The sequence below is a fragment of the Bombina bombina genome, chromosome 2 (genome assembly GCF_027579735.1).
Source record: "Bombina bombina isolate aBomBom1 chromosome 2, aBomBom1.pri, whole genome shotgun sequence".
NCBI classification, from domain to species: Eukaryota; Metazoa; Chordata; class Amphibia; order Anura; family Bombinatoridae; genus Bombina; species Bombina bombina.
In genome coordinates, this window is record NC_069500.1 from 485,345,280 (window position 1) to 485,363,869 (window position 18,590).

At 38.3% G+C, this 18,590-nt stretch overlaps 1 protein-coding gene across 2 annotated transcripts in view; it reads left to right on the forward strand.

Annotated features, from left to right (window-relative positions):
- EMID1 (EMI domain containing 1) overlaps window positions 1-18,590 on the forward strand; it is a 272,782-nt gene that overhangs the window by 138,572 nt on the left and 115,620 nt on the right. For both annotated transcript variants that reach the window (XM_053702174.1, XM_053702175.1), the window contains 2 exons: window positions 13,134-13,195; window positions 16,365-16,473. In XM_053702174.1, coding sequence (XP_053558149.1) covers window positions 13,134-13,195; window positions 16,365-16,473 — 171 coding nt within the window. The remainder of the gene's footprint in view (window positions 1-13,133; window positions 13,196-16,364; window positions 16,474-18,590) is intronic.

Here is an 18,590-nt window from a genome sequence, read left to right on the forward strand (position 1 = left end):
AAATAAATTAACTCTTATTAAATAAATTATTCCTATTTTAAGCTAAATACTTACCTGTAAAATAAACCATAATATAGCTACAATATAAATTATAATTATATTGTAGCTATTTTAGGATTAATATTTATTTTACAGGCAACTTTGTAATTATTTTAACCAGGTACAATAGCTATTAAATAGTTAATAACTATTTAATAGCTACCTAGTTAAAATAATTACAAAATTACCTGTAAAATAAATCCTAACCTAAGTTACAATTAAACCTAACACTACACTATCAATAAATAAATTAAATAAACTACCTACAATTACCTACAATTAAACCTAACACTACACTAGCAATAAATTTATTAAATACAATACCTACAAATAAATACAATTAAATTAACTAACTAAAGTACAAAAAATAAAAAAGAACTAAGTTACAAAAAAAAATAAATATTTACAAACATTAGAAAAATATTACAACCATTTTAAACTAATTACACCTACTCTAAGCCCCCTAATAAAATAACAAAGACCCCCAAAATAAAAAAAATGCCCTACCCTATTCTAAAATTAAAATAGAAAAGCTTTTTTACCTTACCAGCCCTGAAAAGGGCCCTTTGCGGGGCATGCCCCAAAGAATTCAACTCTTTTGCCTGTAAAAAAAAACCATACAATACCCCCCCCCAACATTACAACCCACCACCCACATACCCCTAATCTAACCCAAACCCCCCTTAAATAAACCTAACACTAAGCCCCTGAAGATCTCCCTACCTTGTCTTCACTACACCAGGTTCACCGATTCGTCCTGGCTCCGACGTCTTCATCCAAGCCCAAGCGGGGGGCTGAAGATGTCCATGATCCGACTGAAGTCTTCATCCAAGCCGGAGCTGAAGAGGTCCATGATCGGGCTGAAGTCTTCATCCAAGCGGGAGCTGAAGAGGTCCATGATCGGGCTGAAGTCTTCTATCAAGCGGCATCTTCAATCTTCTTTCTTCCAGATCCATGGTCATCCCGCCGACGCGGAACATCCATCTTCACCGACGACTTCCCGACGAATGACGGTTCCTTTAAGGGACGTCATCCAAGATGGCGTCCCTCAAATTCCGATTGGCTGATAGGATTCTATTAGCCAATCGGAATTAAGGTAGGAAAATTCTGATTGGCTGATGGAATCAGCCAATCAGAATCAAGTTCAATCCGATTGGCTGATCCGATCAGCCAATCAGATTGAGCTCGCATTCTATTGGCTGTTCCGATCAGCCAATAGAATGCGAGCTCAATCTGATTGGCCAATCGGATCAGCCAATCGGATTGAACTTAATTCCGATTGGCTGATAGAATCCTATGAGCCAATTGGAATTCGAGGAACGCCATCTTGGATGACGTCCCTTAAAGGAACCGTCATTCATCGGGAAGTCGTCGGTGAAGATGGATGTTCCGCGTCAGCGGGATGAACTACATGGATCCGGAAGAAAGAAGATTGAAGATGCCGTTTGATAGAAGACTTCAGCCCGATCATAGACCTCTTCAGCTCCCGCTTGGATGAAGACTTCAGCCCGATCATGGACCTCTTCAGCTCCGGCTTGGATGAAGACATCGGAGCCAGGACGAATCGGTGAACCCGGTGTGGTGAAGACAAGGTAGGGAGATCTTCAGGGGCTTAGTGTTAGGTTTATTTAAGGGGGGTTTGGGTTAGATTAGGGGTATGTGGGTGGTGGGTTGTAATGTTGGGGGGGTATTGTATTTTTTTTTTTACAGGCAAAAGAGCTGAATTCTTTGGGGCATGCCCCGCAAAGGGCCCTTTTCAGGGCTGGTAAGGTAAAAGAGCTTTTCTATTTTAATTTTAGAATAGGGTAGGGCATTTTTTTATTTTGGGGGTCTTTGTTATTTTATTAGGGGGCTTAGAGTAGGTGTAATTAGTTTAAAATTGTTGTAATATTTTTCTAATGTTTGTAAATATTTTTTTATTTTTTGTAACTTAGTTCTTTTTTATTTTTTGTACTTTAGTTAGTTTATTTAATTGTATTTATTTGTAGGTATTGTATTTAATTAATGTATTGCTAGTGTAGTGTTAGGTTTAATTGTAGGTAATTGTAGGTAGTTTATTTAATTTATTTATTGATAGTGTAGTGTTAGGTTTAATTGTAACTTAGGTTAGGATTTATTTTACAGGTAATTTTGTAATTATTTTAACTAGGTAACTATTAAATAGTTATTAACTATTTAATAGCTATTGTACCTGGTTAAAATAATTACAAAGTTGCCTGTAAAATAAATATTAATCCTAAAATAGCTACAATATAATTATTATTTATATTGTAGCTATATTAGGGTTTATTTTACAGGTAAGTATTTAGCTTTAAATAGTAATAATTTATTTAATAAGAGTTAATTTATTTCGTTAGATAAAAATTATATTTAACTTAGGGGGGTGTTAGGGTTAGGGTTAGAATTAGCTTTAGGGGTTAAAAAATTTATTAGAGTAGCGGTGAGCTCCGGTCGGCAGATTAGGGGTTAATGCTTGAAGTTAGGTGTCGGCGATGTTAGGGAGGGCAGATTAGGGGTTAATACTATTTATTATAGGGTTATTGAGGCGGGAGTGAGGCGGATTAGAGGTTAATAAATATTATGTAGGTGTCGGCGATGTTAGGGGCAGCAGATTAGGGGTACATAGGGATAACATAGGTGGCGGCGGTGTGCGGTCTGCAGATTAGGGGTTAAAAATTTTAATAGAGTGGCGGTGATGTGGGGGGGGCCTCGGTTTAGGGGTACATAGGTAGTTTATGGGTGTTAGTGTACTTTAGAGCACAGTAGTTAAGAGCTTTATAAACCGGCGTTAGCCCAGAAAGCTCTTAACTACTGACTTTTTTCTGCGGCTGGAGTTTTGTCGTTAGAATTCTAACGCTCACTTCAGCCAAGACTCTAAATACCGGTGTTAGAAAGATCCCATTGAAAAGATAGGATACGCAAATGGCGTAGGGGGATCTGCGGTATGGAAAAGTTGCGGCTGGAAAGTGAGCGTTAGACCCTTTCCTGACTGACTCCAAATACCAGCGGTAGCCCAAAACCAGCGTTAGGAGCCTATAACGCTGGTTTTGATGGCTACCGCCCAACTCTAAATCTAGCCGCAAGAGAACAAAGCAAATTTGATGATAAAAGTAAATTGGAAAGTTTTTTTTAAAATTGCATGCGCTATCTGATTCATGATAGTTTTATTTTTACTAGACTGTCCTTTAAATTTGGCCTGGTGGTTCTCAAGCCCTTATAACGAAAAGGCCAATATCATACTGCATATTTTCTGTCTGTTCTACCCAAGTGATTCATATCTGTGTGCTGCACAGCCATGGAATATTCTTAATTACCACTTTATTTATTTCTTCTTACTGTCTGCTTCATAGTTTCATGTTTCTTATGTATTATTCTTGATACATTCTAGTAAATGGAAAGAAAAAAGTGTGTACCTTTACAAAACATACCATTATGGGGTTAAATAAATGATGTGGAGTAGCATAGCTTTGTAAACCAGGTAATGGTGATTATGTACTCTATGATCTAAAGCTCTCCGCAATGGAGAGGTTGTCTACCAAGACTCATCAGTGTTGCAAGTTTCGTCAAATAATTTTACAATTGCTAGACTGTGTGTTAGACAGTGTGCCGGACAGTTAGCTCAGCATGCTAATGCACTGTGGCTGAGCTCTGTAGCAGCCGGAGGGTTGCAGGTTCGATCCCCGGCAAGGTCCATTCAGTCTTTCAAAGTTGATAAAATGAGCAGCGCCTTGGGACCCTTACGGGTGATTAGCTGCGATTTACAAGTACCCAATACATAATACTGTTTATCTAGCTATGCTGGTTGTGAAGAGCCCCAAAGATTTTGCAAGATTTCTCTCCATGTCAACAAGTGTTTGATCATCAGACCCTATGTGTTTAACAAGTAGAGAAAATTATTTAGTGTCAATATTGCACCTAAAAAAAAATAAGATTTTTTTATTCACAATTCATATTTATTGCATCACGTTTCGGAAAATGCATCATATGAAGGCTGAATTATTGCTGGGAAAAACAAAATATGTTTCTCACTCAGGATTGAAGTCTATATGCATACAAAGCAAAACTATCTCTCCCAGCAGCGCAAATAAACCATAGCCACTGAAGGGGTTAAAATACTTCAAGGTATTCGCCAGTCTGCTTAATTTAGGGAAGTTACTTGAGCTGAAAATTCCACAAAGGTGTATTTATACATACATGGTGCTCAGTGGTGCATACACAGAACATAGCCTTAGCAGGATATTGTTTTTTTAATTTAATTAAGATAAATTATATTCCTTAGTTATATCTGATGATTACATACTCACTGTCTGATAAATAGAAAAAAAAAATGCCACATATGTTTGTTATTGTATATGAAAATGTCAATAAAAATTATTTAAATCTAAAAATAAAATGCATTACAGTTAATAGGATATTTTAAATCCTCTTTAAAAAGTTGCTACCTACATACAGAGAGGTAAAATTAACAAGGGCCGGGCGTACATGATTCGCAGTATCATGTCCACCCGACATACCCTGTCAGCATTTAACATTGCACAAGCATTTCTTGTGAAATGTATCGGATCAGGATGATTGCAGTCTGCCACCTAAAAGGTGTCGGAGAAGTTAAGGAGCAGTGGTCTTACGACCGCTGCTTCTTAACTTACGTTTCAGGCGAGCCTGAAACTTTGGGTGTAGAAAGCAGCATGCGCTGCTTGTTAAATCTACTCCAAAAAATCCACTATCTATTTGTACATTCAGAGAAGATTGTGCGCAAGCTTCTACAGGTTCCTCAGCCTCACCAACCTCACTAGCTTCTTTAATATTATATGTGGCTTATTTACTAAAGCTCAAGCATCTCCCTTATTTGCCCATACATTTTTACAGTCTCCCAGGCCCCCTTATTTATCTGCTCTTAGAACATGTTTCTACCTTGTTTGTTTGTTTACAACATATAACATCTTCATTTGAAACAATTCATATTTTACTCTTGTTTTTATTTAGTTAATAATTCTGATGTACCTGACAGTTTCATATCTTTACTCCTACTGTACATTAATAAAGAAATAGAATTCATGGATTTGCAGTAAGTTGTTGAATGTATTACACAAGACTGTGTGAATGAAGATGATTTGTATGAAGAATTGTGATGTACCAAACTATATCAAATTGTAAAATAGTGTTTTTTTCCCAGTAACTATTGTATAACTTGTCAATTTCCTTTGTGTAATATGTTGACTCCTTAAGCTCCATTATTTTCTTCAAAAAAGTTGGCAACCCTACTCATTCCTCAATTCTTTAGTTAATAAAAAGATATTGCAGCCAAAATTAAACTGCACATAAGTGCATTCATGTTTTGAACATACATATTTTTGCAATAGACATGTATTAGCAAAAATGCTTTTAGTAAAAGCAATCCCTGATTTCAGTGAAAAACAAAAATTTATGCTTACCTGATAAATTTCTTTCTTTCCGGATATGGAGAGTGCACGACGTCATTCAATTACTAGTGGGAATATCACTCCTGACCAGCAGGAGGAGGGAAAGAGCACCACAGCAAAGCTGTTAAGTGTCACTCCCCCTACCCATAATTCCCAGTCATTTGACCGAAGGGAAATGGAAAAGGAATAGCACAAAGTTGTAGAGGTGCCTGAGGTTTAGTCAAAAATAATTGTCTTAATAAAGGGTGGGGTCGTGGACTCTCCATATACAGAAATAAATTTATCAGCTAAGCATACATTTTGTTTTCTTTCCTAAGATATGGAGAATCCACAACATCATTCAATTACTAGTGGGAACCAATACCCAAGCTAGAGGACACAGAATGAACAGAGAAGGAGAACAAGACAGGCAGACCTAAACAGAAGGCACCACCACTTGAAGAACCTTTCTCCCAAAAGAGGCCTTAGCCAAGGCAAAAGTATCAAATTTAGAAAATTTGGAAAAAGTATGCAGAGAGGACCAAGTTGCAGACAAATCTGTTCCACAGAAGCTTCATTTTTGAAAGCCCAAGAAGAGGAGAGAGCACTAGTGTAATGAGCTGTAATTCTCTCAGGACGCTGCTGTCTAGCAGTCTCGTAAGCAAAATTAATCATACTTTTCAACCAGAGGGAAAGAGAAGTAGAAGTAGCCTTTTGACCCTTACGCTTTCCTGAGAAACAAACAGGGCAGAAGACCTGCAAAAATCCTTAGTTGCCTGTAGGTAGAATTTTAGTGCACACACAACATCCAAGTTGTGCAACAGAAGTTCATTATGAGAAGAAGGATTGGGACAGAGAGAAGAAACAACAATTTCCTGATTAATATTTCTATCTGAAACCACTTTAGGAAGAAACCCCAATGTAGTACGAAGAACCGCCTTATCCGCATGAAAGATAAGGTAAGGCGAATCACACTGCAAAGCCTAGAGTTCTGAAACTCTCCGAGCAGAAGAGATAGCAATAAGAAACAAAACCTTCCAAGATAGCAATTTAATATCTATGGAATCTATTGGCTCAAACGGAGCCTGCTGCAAAACTTTAAGAACAAGATTAAGGCTCCAAGGAGGAGCAACAGGTTTAAACACAGGCCTGATTCTGACCAGGGCCTGACAAAAAGATTGAGCATCTGTCACATCCGCCATATGCTTGTATAACAAAATAGATAATGCAGAAATCTGACCTTTCAGAGAACTGACTGACAACCCTTTCTCCAGACCGTCCTGGAGAAAAGACAAAATTCTAGGAATCCTGACCCTACTCCAAGAGTAGCCCTTGGATTCACACCAATAAAGGTATTTATGCCATACCTTATGGTAAAATTTTCGAGTAACAGGCTTGTTAGCCTGGATCATGGTCTCAATGACAGACTCAGAAAATCCATGCTTAGACAGAACTAAGTGTTCAATCTCCAAGCAGTCAGCTTCAGAGAAACAAGATTTGAATGGAGGAATGGACCCTAAGTTAGAAAGTTATTCCTCAGATGCAACCTCCAAGGCGGCCGAGATGGCATCTTCACTAGATCTGCATACCAGATCCTGCAAGGCCATGCAGGAGCTATTAGAATTACTGATGCTCTCTCTTGTTTGATACGAGCAATAACTTGTGGAAGGAGCGCAAACGGAGGTAACAGATATGTTAGACTGAAATCTCAAGGAACTGCCAGAGCATCTATCAGAGCGGCCTGAGGATCTCTTGACCTTGAACCATACCTTGGAAGCTTGCCGTTCTGCCGAGACACCATCAGATCCAACTCCGGCACCCCCCATTTGAGGGTTAACCTGGAGAAAACCTCCTCATGGAGAGCCCACTCCCCGGGATGAAATGTCTGTCTGCTCAGGAAATCCGCTTCCCAGTTGTTGGAATGTGGATGGCAGATAGACAACAATTGTGAGCTTCCACCCACTGAATAATCTGTGCCACCTCCTTCATGGCTAAGGAACTCAGAGTTCTTCCCTGGTGGTTGATGTAAGCCACTGAGGTGATGTTATCTGACTGAAACCTTATAAACCGGGCTAAAGACAATTGAGTCCAAGCCATCAGAGCATTGTAAATCGCTCTCAACTCCAAGATGTTTATGGGGAGAGCAGACTCCTCCCGAGTCCAAAGTCTCTGCGCCTTTAACGAGTCCCAGACTGCTCCCCACCCTAGCAGGCTGGCGTCCGTGGTCACAATAACCCATGAAGGTCTCTGGAAGCATGTGCCCTGAGACAGATGGTCCTGAGAAAGCCACCACAGGAGAGAGTCTCTTGTCGACTGGTCTAGATCTATCCTTTGAGACAGATCTGAATGGTCTCCGTTCTATTGTCTGAGCATGCATAATTGCAGAGCTCTCAAATGGAATTGAGCAAAGGGAATTATGTCCATGGAAGCGACCATCAGACCAATTAGCTCCATACATTGAGCCACTGATGGCCGAACAGTAGACTGAAGAGAGAGGCAAGAGGAGAGAATTTTGGATTTTCTGACCTTCATCAGAAAATTTTTCATAAATAGGGAATCTATTATGGTCCCTAAGAAAACCACCATTGTAGCTGGAACAAGGGAACTCTTTTTCCAGATTCATTTTCCAACCGTGGGAACGTAGAAAAGACAGCAAGATCTCTGTATGAGAGTTTGCTTGTTGAAAAGATGGCGTCTGAACCAATATGTCGTCCAGGTATGGTGCCACTGTAATTCCCAGAGACCTGATTACTGCCAAGAGAGCCCCCAGAACCTTTGAGAAAATTCTGGGAGCTGTGGCAAGGCCAAACGGAAGAGCCACAAACTGAAAGTGTTTGTCTAGAAAGGCGAATCTCAGGAATTTGTGATGATCCCTGTGGATGGGAACATGAAGATACGCATCCTTCAGGTCTATGGTCATCATTTACTGACCCTCTTGGACCAAAGGAAGAATGAAACGAATGGTTTCCATTTTGAAGGATGGTACCCTGAGAAACTTGTTGAGGCACTTTAGGTCTAAAATGGTTCGAAAAGTTCCCTCTTTTTTGGGAACCACAAACAGATTTGAATAGAATCCTAGACCCTGTTCCCTTACTGGAACTGATACATTCACTCCCAGGGAGGAAAGGTCCTGAACGCAGTTCAAGAATGCCTCTCTTTTTACCTGGTCAAGATAATCTTGAGAGGTGGAATCTGCCCCTGGGAGGGAAAGTTTTTAATTCTATTTTGTAACCCTGAGATACTATGTCCACAGCCCAAGGATCTGGGACATCTCGTCTCCACGCTTGACAAAACAGGGAAAGTCTTCCCCCCACTTGATCTGAACCCGGACTGGGGGCCGACCCTTCATGCTGACTTAGACTCAGTTTAAGGGTTTCTTTGATTGCTTCCCCTTATTCTAAGACTGATTGGGCTTCCAAGAAGACTTGGACTGCTCCTGCTTGGAAGAGGGAGAGGAAGACTTTTGACCTTTTGAAGTTACGAAAGAAACGAAAATTACTTTGACGTCCTTTGAGTCTGTTCTTCTTGTCTTGCGGTAGAAAAGACCCTTTTCCACGTAATATCAGAGGTTATTTCTGCCAGACCAGGTCCGAACAAGGTCTTACCCTTATAAGGAAGCGCCAGAAAGTTGGACTTAGAGGTAGCATCAGCTGACCAAGATTTTATCCACAATGCCCTGCAGGCTAAGACAGTGAAGTAAGACATCTTGGCTCCCAGACTAATAACTTGCATGTTAGCATCAGAAATAAAGGAATTGGCTAGTTTGAGTGCCTTAATCCAATCTTGAATCTCCTCCAACAGAGTCTGTACTAAAATTGATTCATACAAGGCGTCGCACCATTAAGATGCCGCACTTGCTACTGTGGCAATACAAACTACAGGTTGCCATTGATGACCTTGATAAACATACATCTTCTTCAAATAAGCTTCCTACTTTTTGTCAATGGGATCCTTAAAGGCAGCTATCCTCTATAGGGATCGTAGTTCTCTTAGCCAGAGTAGAAATAGCCCCTTCTACTTTAGGCACCGTGCACCAAGAATCTTTAATGGAGTCAACAACAGAAAACATCTTTTTAAATACAGCAGACGGGGAGAAAGGAATCCCTGGCTTCTCCCATTCCTGTGAAATAAACTCCGTCACACGGTCTGGGACAGGAAAAACTTCCACAGAGGAAGGAACATCATAGTATTTATTAAGTTTACAAGACTTCTTAGGGTTGACAACGACAGAAGTATCGGAGTCATCCAAAGTAGCCAATACCTCCTTTAAAAGTACAGGAAGGTGTTCAAGCTTAAATCTGAAGTTTACTTCTTCAGTATCAGATGAAGGAATAATACTGTCCAAATCTGAGATTTCACCCTCAGAGGCTACCGACGTATCCTCCTCATCAGACTTATGAGGGAGGGCAACCTCCCTAGTCTCAACATACATAATGTGCCTGCCCACTGCCAAAGAAAATCCTGTATAAAGGATTTTAAAAATGTCCCCATCTACTGCATATGACATATTCTTCTGAAGTGCAAGTCTCCAAGACCTAGAAGACAAAAGCACTTAGCTGTAGTCTAGCTGTCTGGCAGGAAGACAGCTCACAAAGCGTGAAAGGACACATACTCCTTACAGAGACCTGTAGAAAAAGAAAGAACAGAGTAACCAACTCTGGCTTTCTGTACCATGGGCAGCAATGTGTTATGAAACAAAGCAGGGACTACCTCACAACTTCCTAACTGCTTAAAAGCCACCACTACTCTACTAGAGATTGACGTGGACTCAACTAAACCCAAATCCTTGCTTGCAGGGAAAAGTACCAGAAAAAGGAACTAATTTCTTTAGACACCAAACTTCACCTCCTCCATTGACAGAGGCAAAGAGAATGACTGGGGATTATGGGTAGGTGAGTGACACTTAACAGCTTTGCTGTGGTGCTCTTTGCCTCCTCCTGCTGGCCAGGAGTGATATTCCCACTAGTAATTGAATGACGTTGTGGACTTTGCAGATCTTAGGAAAGAAACAGGTTAATCTGCCCTTTTAAATTAGGTTTCATGCCCCTGTAAGATGAAGCTGAGTGCTATAAATTACCTAAAATTACCTGCAGCAATTAAAGTGCAGTTCAACCTGAGGGAGGGCTCTAATGGAGCCCCTATCCCCCCACTTGTGGTAGAGGGACAAATGATTCCCTCATTTGATAGAGAGGAATCTCCCTCCCTCAAGTAAAACTAAACTTTAAGTACTCCACTTTCACTTGCATTTTAAAGAATTAAGTGACCTTTCACTTGAAAGAGGGTAGTCTGCCCTTTCAAATGAGGGGCTGCATGCCCCTGTGAGATGCAAATCATCACCCTTAAAGCAGCAGTAACCTGCACTTAAAAGTGCTGTTTAACCTGAGTTGGCTTAAACAGAGCCCCTATACCCCCCTTCAGTTTGCATTACAGGAACAAGTGGCCCCCTCATTTGAAACAGAGAAGTTTGATTTTCATATGAGGTTCCTCTAGCAAAATAAAGGGGGATATAAAGGCTTTATTAGACCTCCGGATAAAGAGCATGTTTAAAATTGCAGCTGCAAGTTATTGTCACTGTAAGAAGATCAACTGCATCTTACAGAGGTAGGCAAGCCTTCATATGAATGAGGGTATTATCCTCTTTTAAATGAGGGAGTCACATGCCCTTTTAAGTATCTGAATATCATTGTGGTAATGGTGATCACCTACTGCAAGTACACAAGTATGCAGTGTTTGATGAGGGGGAGGGGCATTCATGTCTTGAAAATGTGAAAATCCCTCTTTTCATTGTGGGTTTTTATAAGTCATTAGTAGGTGATTGTTATAAAAATGGCAATTTATTTTATGCCTACTCATTTTCTGTATAAATTGGTGCATGTTGCCAAATAGAATACATTTTATCTTATGATTTTCAATGATCAATTGTTATTGGAAAATATAGATAAAAGACCCTAAATTTTGTAAAGGTGAACTGATTATAATTTAGGATATTTAGAAAATAATGATGTGCTGCTATTTATGTCAAACAAAGAAAATAATGATGTGCTGCTATTTATGTCAAACAAAATGACAACAAGATACCAAGAGAGCAAAGTAAATTTAAGAATAAAAAAGAAATTAGTTGTTTTTTTTAAATTGTACACTATAGAGATGGCTTGCCTTGTCACTCACCCTGATGTTTCAGAACCACATTTTCCATGATGCTCAACTACACTGCAGAGTGCCTAAGCACCATGGGAAATGCAGTTTAGCCATCACTGCTCTTTACGAATCAAGAAAGAAAAATTTGGGGTTACATGTCCCTTTAAGTAATGTGTGCACAATGGCTGCCTTTTTGTGGTGTATAAAACATTTTATATGTTCACTAACATAAGTAAACTGTCTCTTTAAATCTTCACTCTTGTACATAAAATTTCACAACACACAACATATTTTAGCAATTTTATAGAGAGAACTGAGCCCATCTGATAAGATGTTCTTGCACCAGCTTTGAATACAATGGACCCTTATCACCTGCTTGCCTGAGTACACTGTCCCTTTAAAATGCTAATATGCACAGTACATACTGTGGCCAAGATTTATCAAGCGGTCTCAGCCCCATCGGCTGCCGGTTCACACGAGCGAGCCTACAGTCGAGATTTAAGAAGAAGAGGTCATATGAACCCTATTATCAATCTCCCCGAACTTTTCCAATCACTGCGTGGGCAGGGTTGCATATGAGCGCAGATCTGCAATGGTAAATACGGTCAGCGGACTGGTGCCCGCCAGAGGAGATTCCAGACGGACAGGGGCGTGTGAAATTGCTTATTTTCCTTAAATCTTTCATTTTTTTAGCTTCTTTTAAATCTGTCCTTCACTCAGGATTGATGAAATGCAATAAAGGTTTTATGGTTTTGTGCCAGGGTCATTTCAAAAGAAAATCATCTAAAAATGTAATAGCAAGACAGATATATTTTAATGTAATTTATCTGGAAAAAAAAACCTTCAACCATTAAGAATTAGAAGGCAAATAAGGTGTCCTCTCTTTAAAAGTAAATATAATGTAATGGTCAAGCAGGTGTGTAAAGCAGACGTTTAGTCAAATTTGCATGTTTATTTACTCCCATATTTGCTGCTATCCTACATCATACTTCCTGACATTAGAAAAATAAATAAATACTGTGGTTGTTGTGTGGACAGTATTATTTTACATCATAGTGAACATATAATTGAATGTAGTTATGACAATAGAGCTGCCAGATGTCCTCCACAAAAATACTGGAAAATCTGTGGGTGACTGGGTAAGATGTCCCCCCATTAGACCCCACTCTTGATCCCACCATACACATCTTTCATAACAGAGCAGTCATTTTACCCTTTGGCTGACAGAAACAAACGTAAACAGAAGAGACTTTCCCCCTTTGACTGCCCTTCACTTATTCTGCTCCATATTTGTAATGAGTTAAGACATAGTAGGCCTTTTACATTTAGCTAACAGACAATTTTTTTTAAAAAAAAGGACGTTTATGAGTCCAGTATTTTTGTGAAGATTTTACTGGGCAGCCTGCTGAAATACTGGACTGTCCAGTTGAATGCTGGACACCTGGCAACCATAGGCAGTGGGTATCTCTGGTTATGCTATGTATTGTCTCCTCCTACAGTATACATGGTTTGCTATGTGTCCTGCTACCTCACCTTAATTTTACAATATTATTACAGGTTGCCTCAATTGCAGTCGAATTCCAGAGATGAATGAGCGACTAAACTCCTTGGAAGCCAAGGTGAGGTAGCACTGAGTGCTGATAGTATATTTGATGCATGGTGACAGCACCATATATAAATATTGTATACACATAACATTTCAATCTAGCATTGTTTTACATATATGGCACAGTATTTATATATTAGTTCTTGAGTGAGAGCCTAGGGAGTTTTAACATCTGGATGCTGGAAGTATATATATTTAATCTACAGACATGGCTGTACGTATTGGTACCCTTCAACTTTTTTAGGAAAATGCACAATTTTCTCTGAACTAAATAAAAATTGACAAATGTTTTTGATATCCACCATTCTTTATTTCAAATGTAATAGAACAGAAACTTCACTTTTGATTTATGACTTCACATACTACTTTAAATTAAACAGTTAAACAAATGAGAATGGCACGGACAAAAATATTGGTACTCTTAACCTAATATTTTGTAGCACTGCCTTTGGAGACAATAACTGCAGTCAAGTGCTTTCTGTAGCTCTGAATACGATTTCTACACTTTTTGACTGGGATTTTGACCCACTCTTGAGCAAACTGCTCCATTTCTCTCAGGTTTGATGGGTAACTTTCCCCAACTGCGAATTTCAGCTCTTTCCACAGATGTTCGATGGGATTCAGATTAGGACTAATAAAAGGCGAATTCGGAACTGTCTAATTTCTTCTCATCCATTCTTGGGTGCTTTTTGAGGTATGTTTTGCTGGAGGACCCATGACCTGCGACTCAGACACAGCTTTCTGAAACTGTGCAGTATGTTTTGCTATAGAATGCCTTGCTAGTCTTCTGATTTCATTGTGTCCTGCACAGATTCTAGGCACCCAGTGCCAGTGGCAGCAAAGCAACCCCAAAACATCACGGTAGGAATTGTATTCTTGTCTTTGAAAGCTTCTTTGTTCCTTCTGTAAACAGACATTCTCCCATGAGGACTGTGGCTTGTCAGCATGCATTTTAGAAAACTCTAGTGCAAGGGTACCAATACTTTAAAATGCATGGGTACCAATACTTTCAGCCACGTCTGTAAATGTGTGTGTATATATATATGAGCTTGTTCCAAAACCATGCACATTAATATGGAGTTGACCACTCTTCTGCTATCACTCTTCTGGGAAGACTTTCCACAATATTTTGGAGTGTGTTTGTATGAATTTTTGCCTATTCAGTCAAAAGAACATTTGTACTGACTTTGGACAAAAAGGACGGGCTCACAATCGGCAATCCAATTCATCCCAGAGGTGTTCAGTGGGGTTGAGATCAGGGCTCTGTGAAGGCCATTGGAGTTCCTCCACACCAAACTCGTTGACCTTGTTTTGTGCACAGCGGCGCAGTCATCTTGGAACAAGAAAGGGTCTTCCCCAAACTGGTGACACACTGTTGGAAGCAGCCAATTATCTTAAATGTCTTTGTATCCTATAGCATACAACTGGAACTAAGAGACCTTGCCAAAATCTTTAAAAACAGCCTATACTATTAAACCTATAGAAGCTGTGGGGTATGTGGGTATATTATACATTCATATACAATGTTTGATTTATATTTATTTTATTGTATAATACTATAATGTGTATTTTAAAGGGACATACAACAAGTTTGGATAGAGACAAAATATAATAATATGTACTTTAATTACTTTACCTGCAAATATATACTGCAGTGCCACGCCATTAACCCTTTCTTTTAAGTTTCCGAATTGTACAGCTCTAACTCCCCCCACACAATTCCTTTTATGGCTGCATCTATATCCACCTTTGATTTGGTAGAATGCAGACTTTAACACTCATTATCTGCTGGAGCATGCCAAGAAGTAAATAAGATGCTTTGAACTCAGTTGAAATACAATGCCTGTTTTCTGATGCTAAACACTGATAAGGGGGGGTGAAGCAGACTACTCAAGACCGCATGGCTATGTAAGTAATTTTGCTTATTTTTGAAAATTATTTTTAAATACTTGGCAGCAATTTTTAAAAAAAAATTTGGCAAACTATTTTTACTTGATTAGCCCTTTTAGGATATGCACAGACCTCAACATGGTTTATGGTACATAATTATTGTTGTGTTTTTAAAAATTGTGTATTTTGCTTTTCGGTGTTCTTTTTTCTTTTTTTTAGGAAGAAGATTTTGTATTTGTGATATTAATATTTCATTAATTACTTATTAGTTTTATTTATTTATTAATGATATATGTTCTCAATGTTCTGAACATGTTATACTAATACTATAGTAGCTGCACTGTAATAAGTGTTATTAATATACAAATTTGTTACAGTGCAGATGCAATATTATTCGTATAACACGTTTAGAACAGTGAGAAAATATAATGGCAATTAATAAATAAAACTATAAAGTCACGGGCTACTGTCTTATATGACATATTAATATAACAAACACAAAATCTTCTTCCTGAAAAAAACATGCCAAAAGCAAAATACACAATTTTTAAAAACACGACAAGACTTAAAATACAAATTATAGCATTATACAATAAAATAAATAAAACATTGTGTGTGTATATATATATATATATGTGTGTGTATGTGTGTATATATATATATATATATGTATGTATAATATATGCACAATCCCCCAGCTGCTATAGGTGTATTATTGATGTCTTAGTTTCATTATTGCATTGTAACAAAAGGGGTTGAGTTTTTGTTGACACAATGGTATTGTAATTCAATACAGTCTAAAGGGATCATTTACATTATACCTTCAATGCTGTAGTGAAAATATCACCAGCATCAGAAAAGCGTTGCCACTCACAGAGATGCATAGTAAAATGCCTCTTGGCGAGACTGCCTTCAAACACTGAGTTCAGCCCTCTTGAAAATTTTACAGGCAATCTAGATCCCGTGACGGATCCCTTTTGAATATATTGCCTCTTCGATGATGCTTTGATCATCAGGGCCTAAGTGAGCAGGTGTGAAAACAAGAAAATAAATAAATACACAAACAGCCCAGGATACAGTATAGGCAAAGGCATTTTTGTTTTATTTTTAGAGGTCAAGACAATCGTTTTTGTTTTGTGAAGACCCTGTGGGAAGCTGTGCTCAGATATATTGGAAGGGGGCTATTGTTTAAATGTTTGTGATCTAAGTCATAACTACATTAACTTAGTATGCTCTGCCAGCCTCTATATGCTGTATTATTGGTAACACATTGCCCTTCCCTCTCTGTGCAGGTGGCAATGATTTTGGATTCAGGTAAAAGGTTAGGTTCTCTAGCCGATGCTCCCCGTTTATGGGGAAATCCACAGACACAAGGCAGCCCAGGAGAGGAGGGAATAAAAGGTAACACAAGTTATATACCTCTGCTTTGTCTCTTTTTTTTTTATGTTTTTCTCATGTTGTTTACAGTAGATGCCTTTTTTGCCCTTTCATACATGAAAAATGGTGTCCCGCTTACAATTTATCCTCTATCCTTATGTCAATATATTTCTTCCCAGGTCCTCCGAGTCGTTCACTTTACTATATGATCAATCTATAACTCTGTTACATTTGTTATATGCTCTTTGTGTCCTTATCTTCCCCTCTTTACCCTCTGACCACAGTTTGTGGAGGATATGTGTCACAGGACGTAAAACTCATATGGGAAGGGAAGGAACTAGGAAAAGGAGATGCCCTTTTACATCCTATGACTGTAAATCCAGCTCCCATTATATCATATAATGCACAAAAAATATATAAATATATATATATATCCTTGTAAAAGTACATGGAATTGTGTATTCTCCCTCTCTCTGTATCTCTCTCTCTCTAAATATACATATATGCTCACAGTTTAGTGTAGATATGTTCATTTTTGTGATGCCCTGCAAGTCTGTTTAGAGTTTAATGTATAATATAAAGAAACAGCTGTTTCACAAAAAGGCTTAATTGTGGAAGCTGTGTCACAAACTGCAGTTCTGATATTTTAGTTGGTGCAGCATTTGATTGGCTGCAGCAGCCATTCCTCGAGAGTATTTAATGAAATGTAAAGATCCTTAATGTTTCAACATAAATGTTAATTACCATAATGAAAATGTCTTCTTTGTTTATGGAAAATGTCAAAGACACTGCTGCCTTTGGAGCTTTCCAGTGCCTTCCAAATGTGCTTTCCTGTGAATTGCTGATTTATCTGTTCTGGACTGGCTGTAGACACAAGTATGGAACTAATATGACAGTAATTATATGAGAGCATATGTGGAGAGCAGAAGAAATATCCAGAGGCAGCTTTGCATTGGACATTTTCCAAAGACCTTTTAATCAAGGTATGTAATCTTTTTTGTGCTTAGAAATTAAATCTGTTTAACCCCTTGGCGACCGAGGACGTATCAGGCACATCCTACAAAGGATGTCAGTTAAGGACCTATATGCTAAAAGTGTTGTGCTGGTTTCAGACAAAGTGAAAGATAAGCATATACATCGCTTAAACTTACACATAATGCAATGCTCACCTATTTCATCTTGATGTATTAGCAAGCAGAGTCTGAAATTATACTATATTAAATATATTATTTTTATTGACTTTTATGGACTTAAAGCTAGCTACCTGAGTAACATACCACAATAAAGAAACATTGATTATAACAATCTGATAGGTGCCAGGATATAGGCACTGATGATAATAGTGACCACTTACAGTAGTGAGCAGGTGAACTCTGCATACACGCTAAAAAAGCAATAATTATGATAACGTGTAATGCTCAAAATAATTTGAAAGGCTCACTCTTTTATAGCTGATATGTAAGCAGTGGCAACATTGTGTTAATATATTATACGTTACGCTATTAACTATTGGGTTGGTTACTAAAATTTACCGCTTTAGGCCCAGCAATTAAGCTGTGTTGAACCGTTAAACATATTTAGCAACACGTGTATAAGCACAACACTATTACCAATATTTTTCTGAACAACATAATACTCATGCATTTTAACTTCCAACATATGCAAAGCTATCTTATAAATAGCGTCATAACAGTTAGTTGAATTGTAATAACGTTCACAATCATATTATGCGACCAATATTATTTTGAACCTTTGGAACCGGGTGGCACATTGATACATCCTAGCTACATATTATATTAAGGTTGTTATTTTAATAACTTACTTATTAATATTTAAGATGATGGCATGGATAATGTGCCAATAGAATTCTCTTAGGTGTGAACTTGATTAGAGACGACATTGATATTTATTATATTCAGTCCTCTACTCATACCACTGCTCCATATATATCAACTCTGGATTGTTCACAAGAGGTCACTGAACCACAATTAACCAGGGTTAAACACTATAACACTTTTCTTTCTATGCTTTAATTCCGAAATTCCACCTTATTTTATGTGAATATTAATAAAAGTTAATTTCTTTCCTAAGATATGGTGAGTCCACAGCGTCATCATTTACTGTTGGGAATATCTCTCCTG